This window comes from Protopterus annectens, chromosome 13.part0 (genome assembly GCF_019279795.1).
Source record: "Protopterus annectens isolate FY-2018-M chromosome 13.part0, PAN1.0, whole genome shotgun sequence".
NCBI classification, from domain to species: domain Eukaryota; kingdom Metazoa; phylum Chordata; order Ceratodontiformes; family Protopteridae; genus Protopterus; species Protopterus annectens.
Window position 1 is genome coordinate 1,367,041,962 of NC_056747.1, and position 22,428 is coordinate 1,367,064,389.

The following is a 22,428-nucleotide window of genomic DNA, read 5'->3' on the forward strand; positions in this document are numbered from 1 at the left end:
TCTAGCGTTTGGCGAATGTATCTTTCGTGCTTCTTATATAGACCCACAGGAAACTATGGCAACTCTGACCGTCAATGTTGAGTGATAGGCCAGTGAGTTCCCATATGACAGAGCAATGTATGACACAGGATGAAATTGAAGAGAATGTGCCACAGGAAGATGATATAGAACTTTCTGTAGAATGCTCGCAGGAAATGGAGAACAAAAAATGTGCCCTTAGTTTCAAAGAAAAGGAGCTAAGAGAAGAGTTGCTTGATTTTAGTAGAGATAAACATGTTAAGATCAATGCAAGAAATAGATTGCAGAAGGTCAATAAAACCCCAAAAGTCGGATAAAACGAATACAGCAATTAGGACTGTCCATAGAGATCCATGCGATATAATAGAAGTAAACAGGATATATTACTGTGCAGCTAAATTAATAACAGATAAAGTTATACCACAAGAATATAGAGTAGTAAGGGGAAAGGAAGGGGAGAAATCGAATACCATCATGAAAGTATTGCATAGAGAAAACTATGAAGCAATTAAGACAAGAAATGTCACTGTTAGAGCACAGAAGAGGGAGCAAATCAACAAAAATACTCCCAATAGACGTGATAAAAGCAATGCACGGTGTAACAGATACGGATCTATCTTGCACTATTGCAAATAAACTAAAAAATCTCAGCACATGCAGAAAAAAACTTTAATACAGATAAATATAAAGGAAAAGTACAAAATAAATTAATTTATTGATGACTCTAAAAAGTTCTGTAGAGAATTGGGAAACAATTTAAAAGGGAACTGAAAGACCACGTAAAAAGAAATAGATTTTGGAGAAATATCTATGAAGATCCTGTGTAACATAAAGATGCTAAATGGATAGAAGAAGTAAAAAAGAAAGTTCAAAGATACGGGGAATGAAATAACGGCCAGAGAGATTGAGATAAAGTTAAAGAAAATCTTCCATTTGGTAAACCCCCGGCCTAGACGCAGTACCTAACTTCTGGCTAAAAGTATTAAAATCTTGGCGTGAAGAGTTAAGATTAAAAGGACAAATTATTATTCCAGGGATAAAAATTCAAAGGGGAATATTCCTGGGTGACTCCCTGTCACCGCTGCTACTCTGCCTTGCTCTTAACCCTGTAAGCTGTCTACTTTAACAGTTTAGGCCATGCCTATAATTTGGCTTAGTTTAAAGACCTCACATCTTCTGTCTGTCAATGATTTAAAACTGAATAGCTGATCATATGAGGAAATGAAAGCACAACTGCAAGTAATCAAATCTTTTTCAGATGATATAAGAATGTCATTTTGTCTTGATAAAATGCGCAAAAGCAACCTTTATAAGTTCATAGGTTTATACTAGGCTATTTGCCCTAAGGCATTTATAAGCCTAGCCCAGAGTTTTTGTGGCTTATGCCACCCCTTATGTTAAAAAAATACTGTGCCCATTAGTTTGTTGTGCCTCTGTCCAGCAGTGACACAGAGATGATTCCCGGGGTAAACCTACGATCTCCCATCCACCGGTCAAGATTTCTCTTGAACAGAGCCAGCGAGGTGCTCTGCCTCACATTGACCGGGATTTTATTCCACAACATAGGGAGTCTCTGGGTGACAAATATATCCCTCCAGCATGTCCTATTTATATCCGTGCTAAGGTTTAAGTTGCTTGCTCCTAGTGGATCTGGTAGATTTGGATTTTTTGAGGTGGAGCATGCCCATTAATTCCGGGTTTCAGCACCAAGAAAATAAGTTTAGGACAAGAATGTGATATAAAAACTTGAGCAAGAGGGAGTGTTTAAATGTTTGTGAATTGAAAGATAAACGAAACCTGAACAAATGTGAATAAAACTTAGTAAGGAATATTTTAGAAGACTTCAATCCTGAAAACAATGTTGACATCTAGGAGCAAAATTCAGACTATAAACCAATTTGCTCTTTCTGTCCCGACTTAGTTTTGGAATGATTGACTGGCCCCAAAATGTGTTGGATAGATTAGACAGGAAAACAAGAGGATGCTTCATGTTTACCAAATGATTTATCACAATCAGTGCATGCCAAGGTTATATATTCCCTATTCCGAAGGAGGTATAGGCCTCCTTGAAATTGATTACATGTACAGATCTGCAATTGTGGGACCTCACAAGACCTAAACGTAGTGAAAGTTTTGAAACGGGAGGAGAATAAATCTAAGATGATGTCCCTGCTTCATCTAGCAGAAGCATGTCTGCGTCATGCAGGAATGGAAATCAAAGCAGAAGTAGATACAAATCAGGCAGCAACTGAATGTGCCAAAAAAAAAATATAGGATGAGGGATCAGAAGAAAAGGCAAGAAATTTGGAAAATGTATAAGTATAGTTGCAAATATAGAAAACTTCTGGAAGAACCTCCTGCTGATCAGGATCAAACCCAGGAATGGTTAAGAAAAGGAGAATTCAAACCAAAAGATGAAAATTTAATATTGCCCCAGGATAGTGGGCTTACGTACACATTGGTTTTCAAAGTCCATTGAACATGTGGGAGAAAGACAAATGTAGTTTTCTTTTAAAACAGAATTGGAAACAGTCTCATACCTTGTTGCTGGTTGTGACATACTAAAGGCAAGATTGTACACTGAAAGGCATAATAATGTGGCAAAACTGTTGTACTGGGGATTGTGCAAACAGTACGGTACTGAAGTGGCTGAACAACACTGGAAACATGAACCACAAATCATAACAGAAAATGATTGTCTACATCACATAGGATCATCCAGTACCAACAGTTTAAAAGATAGATGAGAGAAAACCAGATATAGTGCTCCATGAGAAGAAGACAAAAGTAGCATTGATCATTGAAATCACTGCACCCAGTGACTACAGTGTCTTGCATACAGAGAGAGAGAGTCATAAAATATTAAATTTGCAAGCAGAAATGAAAGCAATGTGGAAGAAAGATGCCCAGACAGTTGCAGTAGTAGTAGGAGCAACTAGGCTTATAAAAAAAGAGTCTACAATCGTATTTAGATATGTTACCAGTACATGTAACTCCGCACGAATTGCAGGAGGAGTCATTACTTGGCACAATACGGGTGCTGCAAAGAGCACTTTTGGCCGACAGATTGAACCAATACTAATTTCATGGATTTTAATCTTACTTTGTCTTAGGAGTGGGGTCCATTCCTGTCATGGTATTAGAAACCCAAAAGATTTGCAGAAATTAAAGACTTTTCCCATCTGTTAGCAAGGATTCATGGGTCCATCTTGTAAAATAAGATGGATTTATGGGTCCATCTTGTAAAATAAGATCGATTTATACTACACAGAGGTGCCTGCAAAATACAGGAATTGCCCATCCCCACCCATGAACCCCATAACATCAAATTTGACTGTCCCTTTATTTCCTTACTACGCTGATCCTTCAACAGAGAGGTATGGTGTGCTGTGGAATAGGATGAAAGGGTTGCATTGCTAAAAGTAGGTGCCTGTCGTAAGCCTTGCCGCTAATACCCATAACATGCCAATAAATTGTAGTCCACTAGAGGCCATCTCCCTCCTGCCTTGCCTTACTGTCCTAAATTTATGAGGGGGGGAGGAGGGTTAGACTTTTCTGTTTTGAACACGTTTTGGGTAAGATGATCTTCCTTCAATGTTAGTCCAGTTATTTAAGGACCCAAATGAAATGGTCACACAGTGGTTTATAGGTGCGGGTGCTTAAAAGTTTGAGACTGAGCAGGTTCAGTAAATGTCCCACACCAGGTGACACTCGCCAGTACTTTGCAAGAAAAAAACTGCTGCTGCTGCTTTTAACTGCATTGTGGTGACATCCTGGGCTACACAACTTATCCTGCTTCACCCTTTGAAAGCTCTTAAAGGCAGACTGTAAGGGTGGCTATCTGCTTCAGCAGCTTCCCACAGATGACTGAGTGCTCCAGCAGTGGTCCTACTGCACAAGCATCGTATATTACAGGTGAGTTTACCCACACAACTGCACTGAGCTGCCTTTTGCTTGTACTGTACTGAGATCTGAAAACCTTGAGTTTCTTCGAACTTTGAAATACTTTTAAATATAATTTAGCTTTAAAGGTATGTTGTATAGCCAGTATCAGGAACTGAAATTTGACTTGGAATGAGTAGGTGCTAGTACGAAACTCTGCTTGTGTTTATAGGTAGAAGCTGCTCAGACCCAACATTCATCAACAGGAGATGGTCACAGCAGAATTGTATATTGTTTATACAGATACAAGCTGTCAGGGTTAAAATGTTCACTTTTCTGATGAAAATGGCAGAAACTGAGACAGGTAATTCTGTAAAGCTTTGATTTTTACCCGCAGGAGTAGAACAAATGGTTGTAAGTGCACCAAGTGCTGCGATAGCAGATGAGTCTGAGGAAATGAGCCTAGTATTTCATCTCCTCTTTTTCTTCCTTTTCAGGTGAATGAGCTACAGAACCTGACTGCAGCAGAGGTAGTGGTACCACGAGACCAGACTCCTGATGAGAATGAACAAGTTGTAGTCAAAATCATTGGACACTTTTATGCTAGCCAGGTGAGCCCTCTCGCTTTATTTTAATTTCTATGGTACCTTGATGATTAATGTGGTGGAAACTTGAATGTGTCTGCATATGGGTTTCGTAAATCGGGTCTATATTAGAACACCGAAAAGACAAAACAACGAATGCTCACATGAGCGAAAAATGCTGGGGATCGAAAGTGTGATTGTGGGGTCGTGGTACAGTGAGGAGTGAGATATTTGCCCTTTCCTCACTGTAGTGCAAACTCTGAGTTGGAGTATATAGTTAGCGAGTTGGAATATATAGTTAGAGGGAGGTGTGGGAGGCACAGCCCCCCACAATAGCAAGTTCGATTACCAGCATTTTCGCTCGTGAGCGTTCGATTTTGTCTTTCTGGTGTTCTAATATAGACCCCGTAAATCACTGCAGTATACTTCCATTTTTCAGATGAATTTTCTCTTTCCCAGCTCTGTGTGCCAGGGAATTCAGAGGGAAACAGTAATGCTAAATTATACTGTTTGCCATTGCAAGAAACCTAGTGATAAAGATGGATGTTATTGTAGGCAGTGCTTTTAAAGGTCAGAGAGAATTTGTATACATATCTATTAGCGATTCTTAACTGACCTGGGGTCGAGCAGGACTGTTTTCATACTGTCGGTGGGAATAATATGACAGGATAATTAGAGTAATGTGTGTCAGAAGGACATTTTTATTTAAATATTAGTTAACCATTAACTATTACGCAGGTTGGTCCAAATATCCTTTTCAGTCAAGAAACAGATAAGGAGAGCAAAGTGAGATGTTACACATACACAATAACAAATGTAGTAACAAGAGCATAAGATATTGTGAAGTACAGGTGATGTAAAGTACAGAACAGATTTACCTTACAGTGTTGCATACAACTGCAGATGTTCATAGGTAGGTACTAGGCTGTTGGCCTTGGGGCCTATATAAGCCTAGCCAAACGGTACCCTGGCTTTTGCCACCCAAGAAAATTATTTTCCTCTGCCCCTGTCAAGCAGAGCAACAGAAGTGATCCCCGGGGTGAATTTCCTATCTCCCATCCAATCGTCAAGATTTTTCTTGAGTGCTAATGAGGAGCTTTGTTTGATACAGATAGGCAGTTTGTTCCAGAGTATAAGAAGTCTCTGGGACGGGAATCTATCCCTCCAGCATGATGTCCTTTGTGTTTCACTGTTGCAGTCATTACATTTGGGTATCTGCTTGCAGTAGCCCTCAGTCGGCCTAATTAACAAAGTCTTGGGTCCTGCTTAGGTTGCTGTCTCTTCCATGACGTCAGGGGTATAAAACATGCAGCCAACGCCATTACATCAGTCTTTCTTGCCGTGCGGTGCCCGAAGCAGAAGCAGTTCACAAGTGCTGGTAGGCAAACTCCTGAAATTTCTTTTTCGACTTGCAGAGCCGAAGTCTTCAACTAAAACCAAGTACTCCATTGGGGAAACTTTTTCTTGCTCCTTACCGATGTCAGTAAACGTTAAATGCATTTCTTGTGGAAAGCAAATACCTCTCAAAGATTTTCATTCGTACTGTATTCCTTGCCTAGGCCCTGACCACGACGTACCTTGCTGTCGTTTTGTGCCTTATTTAATCAACGCACTATCCAACGTCTGTATATTTTCGCTTCTAAATATTTCGGTTCAATTATCCAAAAATGTCAGTTAGCCATCCGACTATCGGAATTCCGAAAAAGCGCAAAGATAAAAACAGAGACAGACTGCCTAGGTCCAGAGCTGCCGACAACACTTCTCTTAAGCCAGTCGCCAGTTTGCCAGTACTCAGTGAGGCGCTTTCACAGCCCCTGATACCAGCTACTTCAGATTCGCAGGCCTCTACTGAGACTCATTCGGAGTCCGGTTTGCCGTGAGATGCTTCAACTGTGGAACCTGCGGATGTCTACCTTGGATGGGTCCGGAGCCGCTGTGCAGGCACCAGCTTCTGAGGGTGAATTCAGGCCTACGGGCTTACATATTAAACAGACGCCTCCTTCTTTAAGTCCTAAACCTTGAACCATGCCTAAGAGACTGATGCCCAGGCAGCATGCACAGGCCTGTATGCCTAAAAAACAAATAAGAATGGCTGAAGATCTTATAACTTTAATCAGGGGAAGCCACTCACTCCCTTCTAAGAGACCTAGGACTGAATTTGTTTATGAATCTTCTGACCAGGATTCTGATTTTTCTGATTCTTCTGATGACCTGGGTTTACCCTTGTCTACTAATGAGGATTCTGATGTAGAGGACTCTCTTCCCTCTGCTTCCCCTCCAGAGGATTTTTCTTTTGGTGAAACCTTGAAAACATTAAGGGGAACATTCTCATTGGGAAAGCCAGGATTTTTCTGATTCAAAAAAAAGGCTTGGGGCTTTCTTACTTCTGCCTCAGCATAGGCCTTTAGCTATACCTCCTGTACTAGACATTGCTGCTGATGCCTTTTTGGAATCTAGTTTGGCCCCTGAATCTTTGCCTCCTGCTCCCAGAAATCCTGATAGATATTACAGGGTCCCTGATTCTCACAAGTTCCTTTTTAAAAATCCTATTGCGGATCCAGAGACTATTTCACAGGCACCCAAGGGCATTAAGGCTTCTACTGCTAAAAATCCTAACCCCTCTGATAGAGACTCCAGGGTGCTGGATAGATGGGGTAAGAAGGTTTACACTTCTGCAACCTTGGCAATTAAAGCCTTAAACTGTCAGTTTCATATGTTGAAGTATCAACAACATGTTATTGGATTGCTTAAACAAAGTGATGTTGATTCCTGACTGTGCTGAAAATAAAGAATTACAGGGTTTAATGCATTCTGCTGAACAGGTTGGAAAACATACTTTGCAATGTGGATTTGATTCATTAGATGCCTCTTGCAGGGCTGCTGTCACTGGGTCTGTACTCGGAAGGCATGATTGGCGTAAGGAGCAATCTTTGCCTGATCATGTTAAAGCTAAACTGTTGGATGCTCCCTTAAATTAGGACCGCCTGTTTGGCAACAAAGCTGAGGAAGTTCTCAAAAAGTTGGAAGATAAAGCTAAGTCCAGCCTCCAAGATTTAGTAGGCGTTGGCCCTCTAAGAATTGGTCCTTTCCGGCCCCTTCCAGGTCTTCTCAATCCAAACCCAGACACAGCAGAAACCCCAGGTTTCAGTCCCAGGGTACGCACAAGACTAGGCAGTGGGGTGCTTCCGGATCCAAATCTGGGAGTAGTAAGACTCCCCCCTATGGAAAACTGTCTCAATGACTTGCTCTTAAAACTTCCAAGCACTTCTCAACTTAATGCTCTTTAGGTGGAAAGATTGATCTGCAGGCTAAAAACTTTGAACTCATTACCCAGGACAAATGGGTCTTAAATATAGTGTCCCAAGGATACAGGCTTCACTTCCACATGTTACCAACACCAAGGGGATGGCCAGATCTACCCCCAAATCAGTGGGCAGAGGCCCAAGAGCAAATAATTTCTCTCTCAAACATGGGGGCTATTCAGCTGGTACCAGAAGAGGAAAAGGGACAAGGTTTATATTCGAGACTTTTCCTGGTACCCAGAAAAGACAATTCATGGCATCCTATCCTAGACCTCTCTATTCTAATCACCTTTTTGGTGATTCCAAAATTCAAGATGCTGACTCTTCACCAGTTGCTTCCTATGCTAGGCACAGATGCTTGGTTGGCAACACTAGATTTAAAAGAAGCATACCTGCACATCCCTATCAGGGAATCTTGCAGAAGATACCTTCGCTTCAAAGCAGGCTACACGCACTATCAGTTCTCTGCACTGCCCTTTGGCTTATCTGCTGTGCCCAGGGTATTCACAAAGTGCCTAGCTCCAGTCATTGCATTTTGCAGGCAAAGAAATATTCAAATGTACCCATACCTGGACGATTGTGTAATTCAGGCAGAAAGCCAGGACATACTTTTGAATCATCTGGCCTTTGTATAAAGAGTGCTGACTTGTCTGGGGTACACCATAAATGAAAAGAAATCTCATCTGGTACCCTGTCAGCAAATTATATTACATTCTTCTTCCATATGCAAGATTGCATATGAGGAATCTACAATCCAAAAAGCCTATGGTGTCAGCATTCTCAGGATCTAGAAACGATGATTTCTATCTTACCTTGCCAACGCCTAGAGTTCCTTTGGTGGGCAGAGGCCTGCCACCAAAACAAGGGATTACCATTCACTCTACCCCCTGCCGCCCAAACCCTAACAACCGACACATCAGACTATGCATGGGGGGCTCACCTGGCAGGGAAGTGCATTCAGGGCAAATGGAACCCAAGTCAAATGCACCTGCATATCAATCAAAAAGAAATGTTAGCTGTACAGAATGCTCTGACAGCCTTCAAGGGCCACATTTTTCCAGGACAACTAATGGTAAAGACGAACAACACCACTGTTATGTGGTACGTAAACAAGCAGGGGGGGGTACACATTCTTACCCTCTCTGCAGACTAGCCATGGCATTGTGGAACACAGCCTTGAGCTACCAAGTGAATCCACAAGTTCAGTTCCTGCCAGGAAAACTAAATACACTGGCAGACGGACTAAGCGGAAACCTCATAGACCCACATGAGTGTAAACTGGAACCAAGAATTTTCAACATGTTGACAAACAAATGGGGGAGCCCAGATATAGACCTGTTCGCCTCCCCCCAGAACTATCAATTGGAAAATTTTGCAGAAGGATTCCCCACAAACAAGCTTGGAAAGTGGATGATCTGCCCTTCAGCTGGAAAAACTTATCAGTTTATGCCTTTCCTCCTCTGGCTCTGCTCTCCAAAGTACTACTAAAGGTCAAACAGGACAAGCCAAGGATAATTTTCATTGCACCAGACCATGCCAACACTGGTGTACCCCCTCTTGTGCAGTGTGTCTAGGTTGGCCCCTTGGCGCCTACCTCAGACTCCTTCCCTGCTGTCTCAGCAGGAGAATCAGGATGTCCTTCATGGATGCATCTGCAGTCATAACAAGTGGGTTGTCCTGTCGTCAGGCAGCCCTGCAGTCGGCCGGATTCCAAAGTCCGGGTCCGGCTTCGGCTGATGTCGCACTCCACCCGACGTCATCTCTGCTGGTCTTCGGGTATAAAAGCATCAGCCGACGCCATTTTCCTCAGTCTTTCTTGCCGCGTGGCGCCCGAAGCAGAAGCTGTTCGCAAGTGCCGGTCGGTCGGATCCAGAGATTACTTCTACCGAATACTACTTCGAAGACTTCTAAAGCTAAGTACCCCGTTGGGGACCCTTTCTTGCCTCAGCCGATGTCAGAAAAAGTTAACAATTGTTTAACCTGTGGGAAACAAATACCTCATAAAGATTTCCACTCTTACTGTCTGCCTTGTTTAGGCCCAGCCCACGACGTAGCAGCCTGTTCGGCCTGTGCCTCTTTCAACCGACGAACGCTTAGGCGTCGGTCGGAGTTTGCAGAACAGTTTTTCGGTACTGATTTTGCGTACATTATGCCGCCGGATCCTCCGACTACCCAATCTTCAAAACGCAAAGATAAAGACCGACACTTTCGCGGTCCGGTTTCGGCGAAACCACGGCAAAGCAAACGAGTGTCTCGGTTTCGGCGAAACCGAGAAAACTGCTCAAAGTACAGCTGAACCTATTCTTACAACTGAGGCCCCTGCTACAATTCTTGAATCGACCTCAGAAATTTTACCCACTACGGTGGTTGACTTATCAGACACCATCCCTTGGATGTCTCTACCCCAGCACGTGGTGCTGCTAGGCCTCCAGCAGCCATGTCCATTAAGGCCTTCGCCAGGGCTAAAGCAGCCAAGACTACTAAATCAGTGCCTGTTAAAGCCCCCTCATCCAGGCCCTCTTCTAGTTCTCAAATGCTTTCTTTGGCAGAAGATTTAATTTGTTTAATTAGAGGATCTCAATCTCACCCAGACAGGGCCTCTCACCCCCCAGAGAAGAGACCTAGGGCAGAGCCCCTGAGCCAGTGTCTTCTGATGATTCTGCTGATGAATCAGACATAACTGACCAGCCTGAGGCTCCCTTCTCCAATTTTGAAGATTCTGATGCTGAAGAATCCATTCCAGCTGCTTCCCCACCAGAAGAATTCTCCTTTGGGGAAACCTTGCATGCCATGCGAGAACAGTTCCAATGGCAGCAACAGGATTTTTCAGACTCCAGAAAAAGACTTAGGACCTTTCTGCACCTCCCACAGCACAGGCTCTTAGCTATACCTCCTGTTCTCTCTGTGGTGGATGATGCTTTCAATGATGTTTGCTCCGCTCCAGATTCTTTACCCCCAGCCCCTGCCAAACCAGACAGATTTTACAGGGTGCCAGATACTCATCACCACCTTTACAAGGCCCCTCTTGCAGACCCAGAAACTATATCCCAGGGGCCCAAGGCAGTAGCCGCAACCACAGCTAAAAACCCTATTCCTTCTGAAAGGGAAGCAAGGTCACTAGACAGATGGGGTAAAAAGGTCTACACTTCAGCTACTCTCTCAGCTAGAGCTTTAAACTGTCAGTTTCACATGATACAATACCAAGAGTTTATGCTTGATCAGTTAACCAAAAAGCTAACTACTGATGAATCTCTTGATAAGAAATATGTATTAGAGATGGTAAATAACATACAACAGGTTAGCAACCATTCCTTAAAATGTGGCTATGATGCACTGGAGGCTTCATTTAGATCAGCCATGACAGGCACAGTGATAAGAAGACATGCATGGCTAAAGGAACAAACTTTACCGGATCATGTTAAAGCTAAGTTGCTAGATGCTCCTATGGACAAGACAAGTTTGTTTGGTACACCTGCCCAGCAGGTTATGAAGAAAATGGAAGAAAAGGCAAAATCTGTTCAAACTGTTAGATTTCCTGCAGGTTCAACCCCCAAGGTTTAGCAGGAACTGGCCTGCCAAAAATTGGTCCTTTCCTGACTCCACAAAATTTCAAAGGGGCAGGAATAGGCGTACCAGAGGCAGAAACCAATCCAGAGGAGGTGCCGACAGAGGACGACAGTGGCAAGGTAACAACAGAGGCACAGACACAGCCACTGCCACTACATCAGCACAACCACAGTGACTTAATCCTAAATCCGCCTACCAGGGAACAAATAGCAGCTCCTCTAGGCGGAAAGTTAACCTTATTTTCAAAGAACTGGCACTACATAACAAAAGACAAGTGGATTTTACAAACCATAGATCAAGGTTACCGGTTTCACTTCCACACTTTACCAGTCAAAAGAGGAATGCCAAATCTACCTCCAAATCAAAAAACAGAGGCTCTACGCCAGATAATGGAGTTAGCAAACATGAGAGCTGTGGAAAGAGTGCCAACAGCAGAACAAGGAAAGGGGTTCTACTCCAGACTATTCCTAGTCCCAAGAAAGGAAAAAAAAAAAAGTTGGAGACCAATTCTCGACCTGTCCACCTTAAATACATACATCATTGTCCCAAAATTCAAAATGCTGACCCTACAGCAACTTCTTCCCATGCTGGGCAAGGAGTCTTGGCTGGTAACTCTAGATCTCAAGGAGGCATACCTGCACGTCCCAATTCGACCAATCTGCAGAAGATACCTCAGATTTCTTGCAGGATCAGAGCACTATCAATTCTCAGCATTGCCCTTTGGCTTATCTACTGCGCCCAGAGTATTCACAAAATGCCTGGCATCAGTAATCACCCATTGCAGACTACAGGGAATTCAAATTTACCCATACCTGGACGACTGCCTGCTACAAGGGACAACAAAAGCAAGCTGACAACAGATTTACAAAGGGTCATTTACTTGCTACAAGGACTGGGATACACAGTCAATTTACAAAAGTCAAGGCTGATACCATCCCAAACAAGGACATTCTTGGGCTGGAATTGGACACAGTACAACAAATGGCATTCCTGACTACAGAAAAACAAAAGAACTTCCTCATTACTTCTTGGCACTAACAAAACTGAACAAGTTAACAGCAAGAAAATTTCTACAGGCCTTGGGCTTCATGGCATCATGCATAATCTTGGTCCCATTTGCCAGACTACATATGAGGAAACTACAGTGGTACCTAAAGAATTTATGGTCCCAACACAGACACAGTCTAGAAACAGAAATCCCACTAATTCCATGCTTGAAACAGGAGTTCCTATGGTGGGCTCAGGCATGCCAGTCAAACCCAGGCCTGCCCTTCCGCAGATGTCAACCAAGCCAGACCATCACAACAGACGCTTCAGACCTAGGATGGTGTGCCCACATGCTGGACAAATGCGTGCAAGGATTGTGGACACAGGATCAACTTCACCTGCACATCAATCTAAAAGAAATGCTGGCAGTAAAACTGGCAATCCAAAAGTTCAAACCATTCCTCAAAGAGGGCCAGTTGATGATAAGGACAGACAACACCACAGTCATGTGGTACATCAACAAACAGGGAGGCACTCATTCATACCCCTATGCAGAATGACCTTGGAGCTGTGGACCCTGGCACTCAGCTACAACATTCAGTTACAGGCAATATTTGTACCGGGAAAGACAATACTCTAGCAGACATACTAAGCAGAACCACCCGGATGCCCACGAATGGAAGCTGCACCGGACATCTTCAAGACCATCTCAAAGAAATGGGGAATGCCACAGATAAAGCTATTCGCATCACCTCTCAATCACCAGCTCAAAAAATTCTGCACAAGGACATTCCACCCACTAGCATGGAAAGTGGACTCTCTCTCCTTCCACTGGAAAGGCCTAACAGCATATGCATTCCCTCCTCTTCCTTTGATACACAAGGTGCTACTAAAAATCAAGGAAGAGCGTCCAAGGATAATCCTGATAGCCCCAAACTGGCCAAGACAACACTGGTACCCACTACTGAAGAGCATGTCTCGAACAACATGTGGCCAATACCCTGATGCCTTTGATGTTAACTCAGAACAACTACAGCATCATACATCCAAACCTAAAAGCGCTGCAGCTGACTGCATGGAACATCACATAGCAGCAGCTAATCCAGAACTTTCCCAAAGAGTTAAAGACATTATTCTTGAAGCACGCAGACCTTCAACAAGAAAGAACTATGCTGGAAAATGGAAAAGGTTTGTCATTTGGAGTACCGAAAGAGGAAAAGATGTGTCAAACATAGATATGCCTAACATTCTGGAGTATCTGGCGAACTTCTTCATTCAGGCCTGTCCTACTCCTCCATCAAGATACATGCATCAGCTATTTCAGCAGAATACAGCTTTGATCCTCCTGTTTTCGCACCCTTTGCTCAGGCAGTTCCTCAGAGGAATCAAGAATGTAAAACCTCCAAGGAAACCACCATTACCAGCTTGGGACTTAAACTTTGTGCTAGAAAAGTTGACACTAGCACCCTTTGAACCAGCAGCAACAGCAGACCTACAACACCTGTCATGGAAAACTGCTTTCCTACTGGCAATTACTTCAGCAAGGAGGGTTTCAGAACTACAGGCCTTAATGGCAGTGCAACCCTTCCTAATCTTCCACCAAGATAGAGTGTCCATGAGGACTAATCCTACATTTATGCCCAAGGTGGTATCCAGAGTGTCTTTGAACCAGGCAATCCACCTACCTACCTTCTTTCCCAACCCACAAAACAGAGGGAAAGAATACTGCATACCTTGGATGTACATAGACAGCTACGCTACTACTTGGACAGAACAAAAATAGCAGAAAGACTGACCAACTTTTGTAGCCTATGCAACAGGAAGGGAAGGAAAAGCTATTTCCAAACAGACAATCTCCAAATGGATAGGAAATTGCATACGATACTGTTACTCCTTCCATGGAAAACCAATTCCACAGAACATAAGACCTCATTCTACAAGGGCAACAGCCACTACCACAGCCTTCTTACGAGTGGCAACCAAAGACATTATTGAGGCTACTTGGACCTCCGTGCATACATTTGCCAAGCATTATACTTTGCCTCTTTATTCCAGATCCCGAGCAGGGTTTGCCACTGCTGTACTGCAAGGGATCTTAAACACACCATAATCTACCTTTATCCTCCTCCCCTAGTTGGCTATGGTATTCTACCCACTTGTTATGACTGCAGATGCATCCATGAAGGACATAGTACAGTTTTGTACCTACCATAAATGTAGATGTCCGAACTGGATAGCATCTGCAGTCAGGATTACCCTCCCTCCTTCCCTCTGTGGTACTCCTAGGGTGTTTACCCTCCTAATAGCTAGCTGTTGGGGAGTCTTTTATGGTGTATTTGTTTGTATATATGTACATATATGCTTATTGTTGTGTTTACCTCTATCTATTTGGAAACATTGGCATCTATCCAAATTTTACCCTGCAAGAGGGCTACTGGCATCTGGGGCAAGAAACACTGAGGAAAATGGCGTTGGCTGATGCTTTTATACCCGAAGACCAGCAGAGATGACGTCGGGTGGAGTGCGACATCAGCCGAAGCCGGACCGACTTTGGAATCCGGCCGACTGCAGGGCTGCCTGACGACAGGACAACCCACTTGTTATGACTGCAGATGCTATCCAGTTCGGACATCTACATTTATGGTAGGTACAAAACTGTACTTTCTGCACCCTCAGCTTCAAACACTGAACCTAGCAGCCTGGCTAATTAACTAATCTCTCCTTTACCATCCCTCAGTAAACCAGTGATGGATATCATTTTAGAGGCAAGGAGGCCTAGTACTAGAAAATCTTATGCTGCAAAATGGAAAAGATTCTGTGCCTGGAACCCAATATCAAGGGTGGAGCACAGCAGCGCCCAATTTACCTCAGATTTTACAATATTTAATTGAGATGCTTCACAAGGGCTTGTCCTTTTCCTCCATCAAATTTCACACCTCAGCCATTTCAGCTCATTATAACACAGAACCTCCCCTTTTCTCTCACCCACTGCTCAAGCAGTTCCTCAGAGGGGCCAGAAATTTAAGGCCACCCTGGAGAGGCCCAACCCCAGCCCTGGGACCTTAACTTTGTTTTGGAGAAACTCACTTTTCCTCCTTTCGAGCCAGCTGCTACTGCAGAGTTAAAATTTCTTTCTTGGAAAACAGCATTCTTTCTAGGAATCACTTCAGCAAGAGGGTTATCTGAATTACAGGCCATTATGGCAGTGGAGCCTTTCATCATCTTTCATGCGGACAGGGTGTCCCTCAGAACCAGTCCCTCCTTCATGCCCAAGGTTATATCCAGTGTGGCTCTTAATCAGTCCATTCATTTGCCAACCTTTTTCCTAATCCACAGAACAAAGGGGAACAGATACTGCACTCCTTAGATGTGCACAGACAACTTAGATTCTACTTGGACAGGACCAAACCTCAAAGGAAATCTGAACAACTACTGGTGGCATTTGCTGCAGGGACAGAGAGGGGAAGGCTATTTTAAAGCAAACCAGTTCTAAATGGATAGGCCATTGCATTCATTTCTGCTATAAGCACCATGGAAAACCTATCCCACAGGGCATCAGACCCCACTCTACCAGGGCTGCATCTACCTCTACAGCCTTTCTCAGAGGCGTCCCTACCAGGGAAATTCTAGAAGCTGCTACCTGGAGTTCTGTACATACTTTCACCAAGCATTATCATTTACCAGTCTTCTCTAAATCCAGAGCTGGCTTTACGACTGCGTCTTGCAGGGCCTTATAGCTGGTCCTAATGCTATTTAAATTCCTCCTCCCAACCATAGCTTTGGGAATCTACCCAAATTTAATGACTGCAACAGTGAAACACGGAGAACATAGTACAGTTGTGTACACAACATAAATGTTGATGTTCGAGTGTATTCACTGTTGCAGTCCTGGTTACCCTCCTTTCAGCCCCCTGACTTCTTTTGGCTCTACCTCTACTTTCCTTTACCATGCTTAAAAGCTTTTTGGTGTATTTGCTTTTTGTTGGAGATATAACCTTGTATTTTTTTTATATATATATTTAATTGCTTCCCATTAGGGGGTCACCTGACCTCTGGGGCAAGAAAAACTAATGTAATGGCATCGGCTGCATGTTTTATACCCCTGACGTCATGGAAGAAGAGACAGCAACTGATGCAGGACCCAAGACTTTGTTAATCAGGCTGAATGAGGGCTACTGCAAGCAGATAACCCAAATGTAATGACTGCAACAGTGAATACACTAGAACATCTACATTTATGGTAAGTGTACACAACTGTACTTTCTGTTTATTGTGGTAACAAGGTTTAGGTCCTTAGAGTGTGTAGCTCAGAGGGATTGGGATTTCTTTAAGTGGAGCATGTCCAACAGCTCTGGGTTTGACATAGCTTTGTATGTTAGGCAGAGATCGCCTCTGAGAATGCGATATGCGACAGAGTAAAGCTGGAGTGTTTTGAGACTGTCTGCATAGGGCGTCTATTTGAGGCCGGTAATCCTCTTCGTGTTTCACTGTTGCAGCCATTGCACTTGGGTTATCTGCCTGCAGGTAGCCCTCAGTCGGCCTGAATACCAGAGTCTTGGGATTTCTACGTCGGATGCTGTCGCCTCTTCCATGACGTCCGGTTGTCAGGGGTATAAAACATGCAGCCGACGCCATTACATCAGTCTTTCTTGCCAAGGAGCCTGAAGCAGAAGTAGTTTGCAAGTGCCGGTCAGCCGCTACCTGAAATTTTCGTTTTTTGAGTTTCAAACCTGAAGTCTAATAAAACTAAGTACCCTGTTGGGGATTCTTTTTTCTTGCTCTAACCGATGTCAGAAAAAAATTAACAATTGTCTTGCCTGTGGAAAGCAAATACCTCACAGATTTTCATTTTTACTGCGTCACCTGTTTAGGCCCAGACTACGACATCCCTCACTGTCGGTTTTGTGCCTTGTTTAACGCTCAAACCATTCGTCGTCAGGATAATTTTGTAGCTAAATTCTTTCGCTTTCATTCTCAGTATTCAGAAATGGCTTCGTTAAGCCATCCGGCTACCGAGCTTCCAAAAAAGCACAAAGACAGAGACAGACTACATTGGTCAAAAACTGCCGATGATGCTTCTGTTAAGCTAGTTGCCAGTCAGCCGGTACTCTGTGAAGCTCCTTTGCAGCCCCTGATGTTCGCTTCTACAGATTCGCAGGCCTCTGCTGAGACCCATTTGGAGTCCAGTAATGCTGCAAGATGCTTCTTCCACTATGGAACCTGCAGATATCTCTACCTTGGATGGGTCCAGAGCCACTGTGCAGGCACTGACTTCTGAGGTTTTTTCCAACCTACCGATATTCATATTAAACCGACAACTTCATTTTCAACTAAAACTACTGAGTTTCTCAAGCCCAGAGTTCACACTACGCCTAGAAAACAGATGTCCAAAGCGCATGCTGAAGTACCCATGCCACAAAAACAAATGCTTAAAATGGCTGAAGACCTTATTACTCTAATTAGGGGAAGCCAGCCTTCCCCTGCAAAACGACAAAGAATTGAATTTCCTGATTCTGCAGACCAGGAGTCTGATGACTCTGACCCTTCTGATTACCAGGACATACCCTTATCTACCTGTGAGGATTCATATGCAAAGGAATCCATTCCCTCTGCCTCCTTTCCAGAGGATTTTTCTTTTGGTTGAACCTTGCATACCTTGAGAGCATTTCCGCTGAGAATGCCGACTATCCTCAGTCCAAAAAGAGACTTGGGGGAGTTTTTAGATTTGCCTCAGCACAGCTCTAGTTATACCCCCTGTCCTGTATATTTTAGATGATGTCTTCATGGAGTCCAGTCTTACTCCTGACACTTTACCACCAGCTCCTAGAAAACCTGACTGGTACTACAGAGTACCTGACTCTCACAAATTTCTCTCTAAGAATCCTACTGCAGATCCAGAGACCATTTCACAGGGACCTAAAGGCATTAAAGCTACTGTAGCCAGAAACCCTTCCCCTTCAGGCAGGGATTCTAGAGCTTTAAACAGATTGGGTAAGAAGGTATATACCTCTGCATCATGGAAAACTTACCCCTTTGGGGATCAGAACTTATTCCACTAGAGCTACTTCAACCTCTACAGCGTTTCTCAGGGGAGTCCCTACCAGGGGCATCCTGGAAGCTGCGACCTTGAATTCTGTACACACCTTCACCAAGCATTACCACTTACCTATTTTTTCTAAATCCAGAGTTGGATTTGCTGCAGCAGTCTTGCAAGGCCTGCTAGCCAGCCCTAACCTCTTGTTCTGATGAAGTCTATTTTTATTTGATGAAAGCGCTTAACTTGGTAATAAAACAGTGTGGTTTCCATTCATCCTACTGGTGCTTCTTTTGGTTTCACCCCTAACACTTCTTGACTGCCTCCACCCTTCCTCAGCTTTGGGAATCAACCCAAGTGTGATTACTGCAACTGTGAAACACGAAGAACATAGTACATTTGTGTATACTTACCATAAGCGTAGATGTTCGAGTGTATTCATTGTTGCAATCCTGGTTTCCCTCCCTCCAGTCCCCTGGTTTTCTCAATCCTTTCTACCTATCCTCTTTATGGCCATCTTTTATGGGGTTCATATTACATTATCGAACTTCCAGAAGGTGGAACACGAGATGTTCGAACTTGGAAGATCGAAATGTAATAACATTGAAACATCAGTGGAGAAAATTTGCTGTTCCGAAAAACACACACAGGCACACCAAAAACATTATAAACCTACACTAAACCTTGCATACACAACTACCTATGCACTAACCTTAACCCAAACCCTAACCCTAAGGTCCGTCACTATTGCACACTTACCTTACCCACGCCCTAACCCTGAAGTCCATCACTATCGCACACTTACCTTACCTGCACCCTAACCCTAAAGTCTGTCATTATCGCACACTTACCTTACCCGCACCCTAACCCCAATGTCCGTCACACATTTACCTTAACCCATTCCGTAACTTTCGCACCACAGTGGCGTAAATGTTGAAGCCGCAGACATGTCCAAACAAATTCTTTCCCTGGAAAAGAGTTTGGACTTCGCAGCTTCACCATTTTCACCTTTCAAACTTCCAGGTTCGAACTTCCGGTGTTTGACCACCTGGAAATTCGATTAGGTATTAGGAACCTCTTTTTAGGCAGGGGTATTTACTTTTTACTGGAGGTGTTCCATGCTATGTAATAGCTTCCTATTGTGGGGGCTCTTGACATCTGGGACAAGAAAAACTGATGTAATGGCATCGGCTGCATGTTTTATACCCCTGACGACCTGTCGTCATGAAAGAGGCGACAGCATCCGACGTAGAAATCCCAAGACTCTGATATTTGGGGCCGACTGAGGGCTACCTGCAGGCAGATAACCCAAGTGTAATGACTGCAACAGTGAATACACTTGAACATATACATTTATGGTAAGTGTACACAACTGTACTTTTTCTGATACTGAGCAATGGTAACTTATAGTAATGGTGCAGTACATATGTTGTGGCAGTGTGGTCATGGTGATGCTCTTAAGATGCATTGCAAAGAGAAGAGAAAGTTGCACATTAAAATTTGCCAGCACTTACTTTGTAGGCAGTGAATAAAACAAAAAAGTATTGAAAGTTAGGTTTTAATATGTGAACTGCAGACAATAAGCAACTTGTATGCTGTCTTTTTAAGTTATTGCAGGCTCATTAGTTTATTTATATAATGGGGCTGCTGTATTTAGAAATGGTAGAAAGTTGTCTCTTCTCCCCTGTGATGAGTTCAAGAGCTTAACATTGTAGCCTGCATTGGCAACATTAACAGAGCAGTGATGATCCAGAGGAAAACAGAATGTAAGAAAATACTGTGGTGGTAAATGGGTGTTGATGCAGAGAAAGAATTTGGCAGAGTAAGCTGGCATTTACACTAGGGCAATGGAAGTATTTGAATTCCCTGATAAAATAGTAATGTTAATTGCAAACCTTAATAAAGGAGGATATATTGAGTGATCAGAGGCAAGAACTGAAGTGGAAGTCCCTCTCTGATAAATTGTTTAAACAGAGGATCCAGGCAAGGGTGTCCTTTACTTGTTTATATTTAGACCCACTAGCAAAGAAAATAAGGGACTCAGAAATTCAAGGATATAATTGGTATGGTAGTCAAGAAAAGCAAGCTATGTTAAGTTGTCAATCTCACCTTCATTCTTGCTTGATGGGTTCGGAGCCGATCCTCGGCTCGACTGCACTTGCTAAGCTCAAGAGTCACTTTTACCAGCTCGAGGCAGCCCCATATCCCATGATGCAAGGCTGTAAGTACCCAGATCTCGTTTGCCGCTTCGCTGATGAGGTCCTCCTTTTACCAGCTCCTGGTAAGTGTTTAAATTTAAACTGCTATTAGCCCCTTTTCAGATAAAAGTATTTTTTCTTAGAAATCTTTCATTTTTAGTTAATTGTAAGCCCCTTTTTGACTAAATTTATTCTTCCTCCTTAATTTTTTTAGTCAGGCCTTCTTTCCCTCCCATCCCCCCCCCCCCTGTCAGGGTGTGTGTGTGTGTGAGGTTTTTACTGGTTATACTTTAATTTTAATTGTTTGATTGGTACTGTGTGTGTACTGTTTTCTGTATCCACTATGTCCAAAGAGCAGAGGGTCTCAGGCTTTAAGAAGTGTGACTTGTGCTGTCAGAAGATGTCTGTGACAGATGGTCACACTTCTTGTTTATACTGCCTGGGACCTCTCCACCTGCAGGACTCCTGTGCAATATGTCAGTCTTTTAGCCAGAGAGTCCTGCAGGAAAGGAGAAACAAGCTCATTTTAAGGGGACTCCTTAAACCGGAGGGCTCCCCGGCCAAATCGGCTCCGGGAAAGCCTTCCAAGACTAAGGCCCAGGCTTCTGTACCAAAGCCTTCGGCCTTGGCTCCGACTTTGTCGGAGTCGAGATCGGCTCCGGCTGGAGCCGATCCGACCTAAATCTTCGGCACCGATGGCTATCGGTGCCGATACTTCTATGGTCACTTTGGTGTCGGTTCCGAGTACTGGCTGCGACCACCATGTGGCCCAGGCTTCGGTGTCGGCGCCGACCGACACCGCTATTTCGATGCCTGCATTGGCTCCGGCTGGAGCCGATGCATCTAGATCTTCTCTCGGAGCCGAAAAGTTATCAGCTCCGACTGGATCAGTGGGTTTGTCGGCTCCAATGGTTCCTTCGAGGAAGAGGTCCAGGTCCCCCTCTTTGGAACCGATTCTGTCTGCTCTGGCCTCACCTCTTCTTTAGGAACGGAGCCATCGGAGCCGATCATCTAGGTCGTCCAGGTTATCTGACCATGATTTAGAGAGGTGGTAAGCAGGCACTGGCCCAGATGCTTCATAGTCCGTCTCAACAGACGACTATTAGTCCACACCCCCTTCAAGTTCCTCCTTCGACTCTACAACAGAGTTTGGAGCTGGAGTCTACGGGAATAGTTACGGCTATGGCTGAGGGGCAGATACCCCCTCCTTCTGCACCTTCAGCATCTACTCTTATCTCCTCCTCGAGACCTTCCTTGGAGGGATTTGGTGGTCGGGCTTCCCTGGTCTCCTCCGAGGGGGTGAGTGGCATCGGACCCTTGTCCGACCCCACTCTTCCCCTTGGAGCTTCGGCCTTGGTGAGCTCGGCTCTGACATCTGCCTCTGAGCCTTCCCTTTCGGTGGGCCCGGGAGTCCCAGTTTCTTCGGAACGGGTTCTCTCAGATCTCCCTGGGAGGGGGGCCTTTGAGGTGATGAAGTGTGTGCTGGCCACTGGGCTCAGTCAGCAGTGTATTTCCCTTAGCTCCTCCCTCTACAGTGCCTGTCGATATCTCTTCCATCTCTCTTGCTCCCGGACCTAGAGATCCACCGCCTCAGGTTTCCCCACTGGGAAGAACCCCCTCTTCCAAGGATTCTCCTGACCAGTCAGGAGATCCTCCGCGCAAGAGGACTTGTAAGAGGAAACACCTGGACTCCCTGAGTCTGCCACTTCAGATACCGACTTAGATGAGTCGGAGGGATCCCCAAGATCCCCCTCTGAGGATGTCTCCTTTTCAGACATCCTAGAACTCCTAAAACAGAGGGGAAACTGGCCCTCCATAAATCCCTCCGAGGATGAGTCTGTATACCTAGAGGCGTT

General features: G+C 44.2%; 1 protein-coding gene across 1 annotated transcript in view; it reads left to right on the forward strand.

Annotated features, from left to right (window-relative positions):
• IGF2BP1 (insulin like growth factor 2 mRNA binding protein 1) overlaps positions 1 to 22,428 on the forward strand; it is a gene marked incomplete in the record, with an annotated part of 2,071,998 nt that overhangs the window by 1,912,730 nt on the left and 136,840 nt on the right. Inside the window, 1 exon segment of the mRNA XM_044055393.1 lies at positions 4,398 to 4,511. Coding sequence (XP_043911328.1) covers positions 4,398 to 4,511 — 114 coding nt within the window.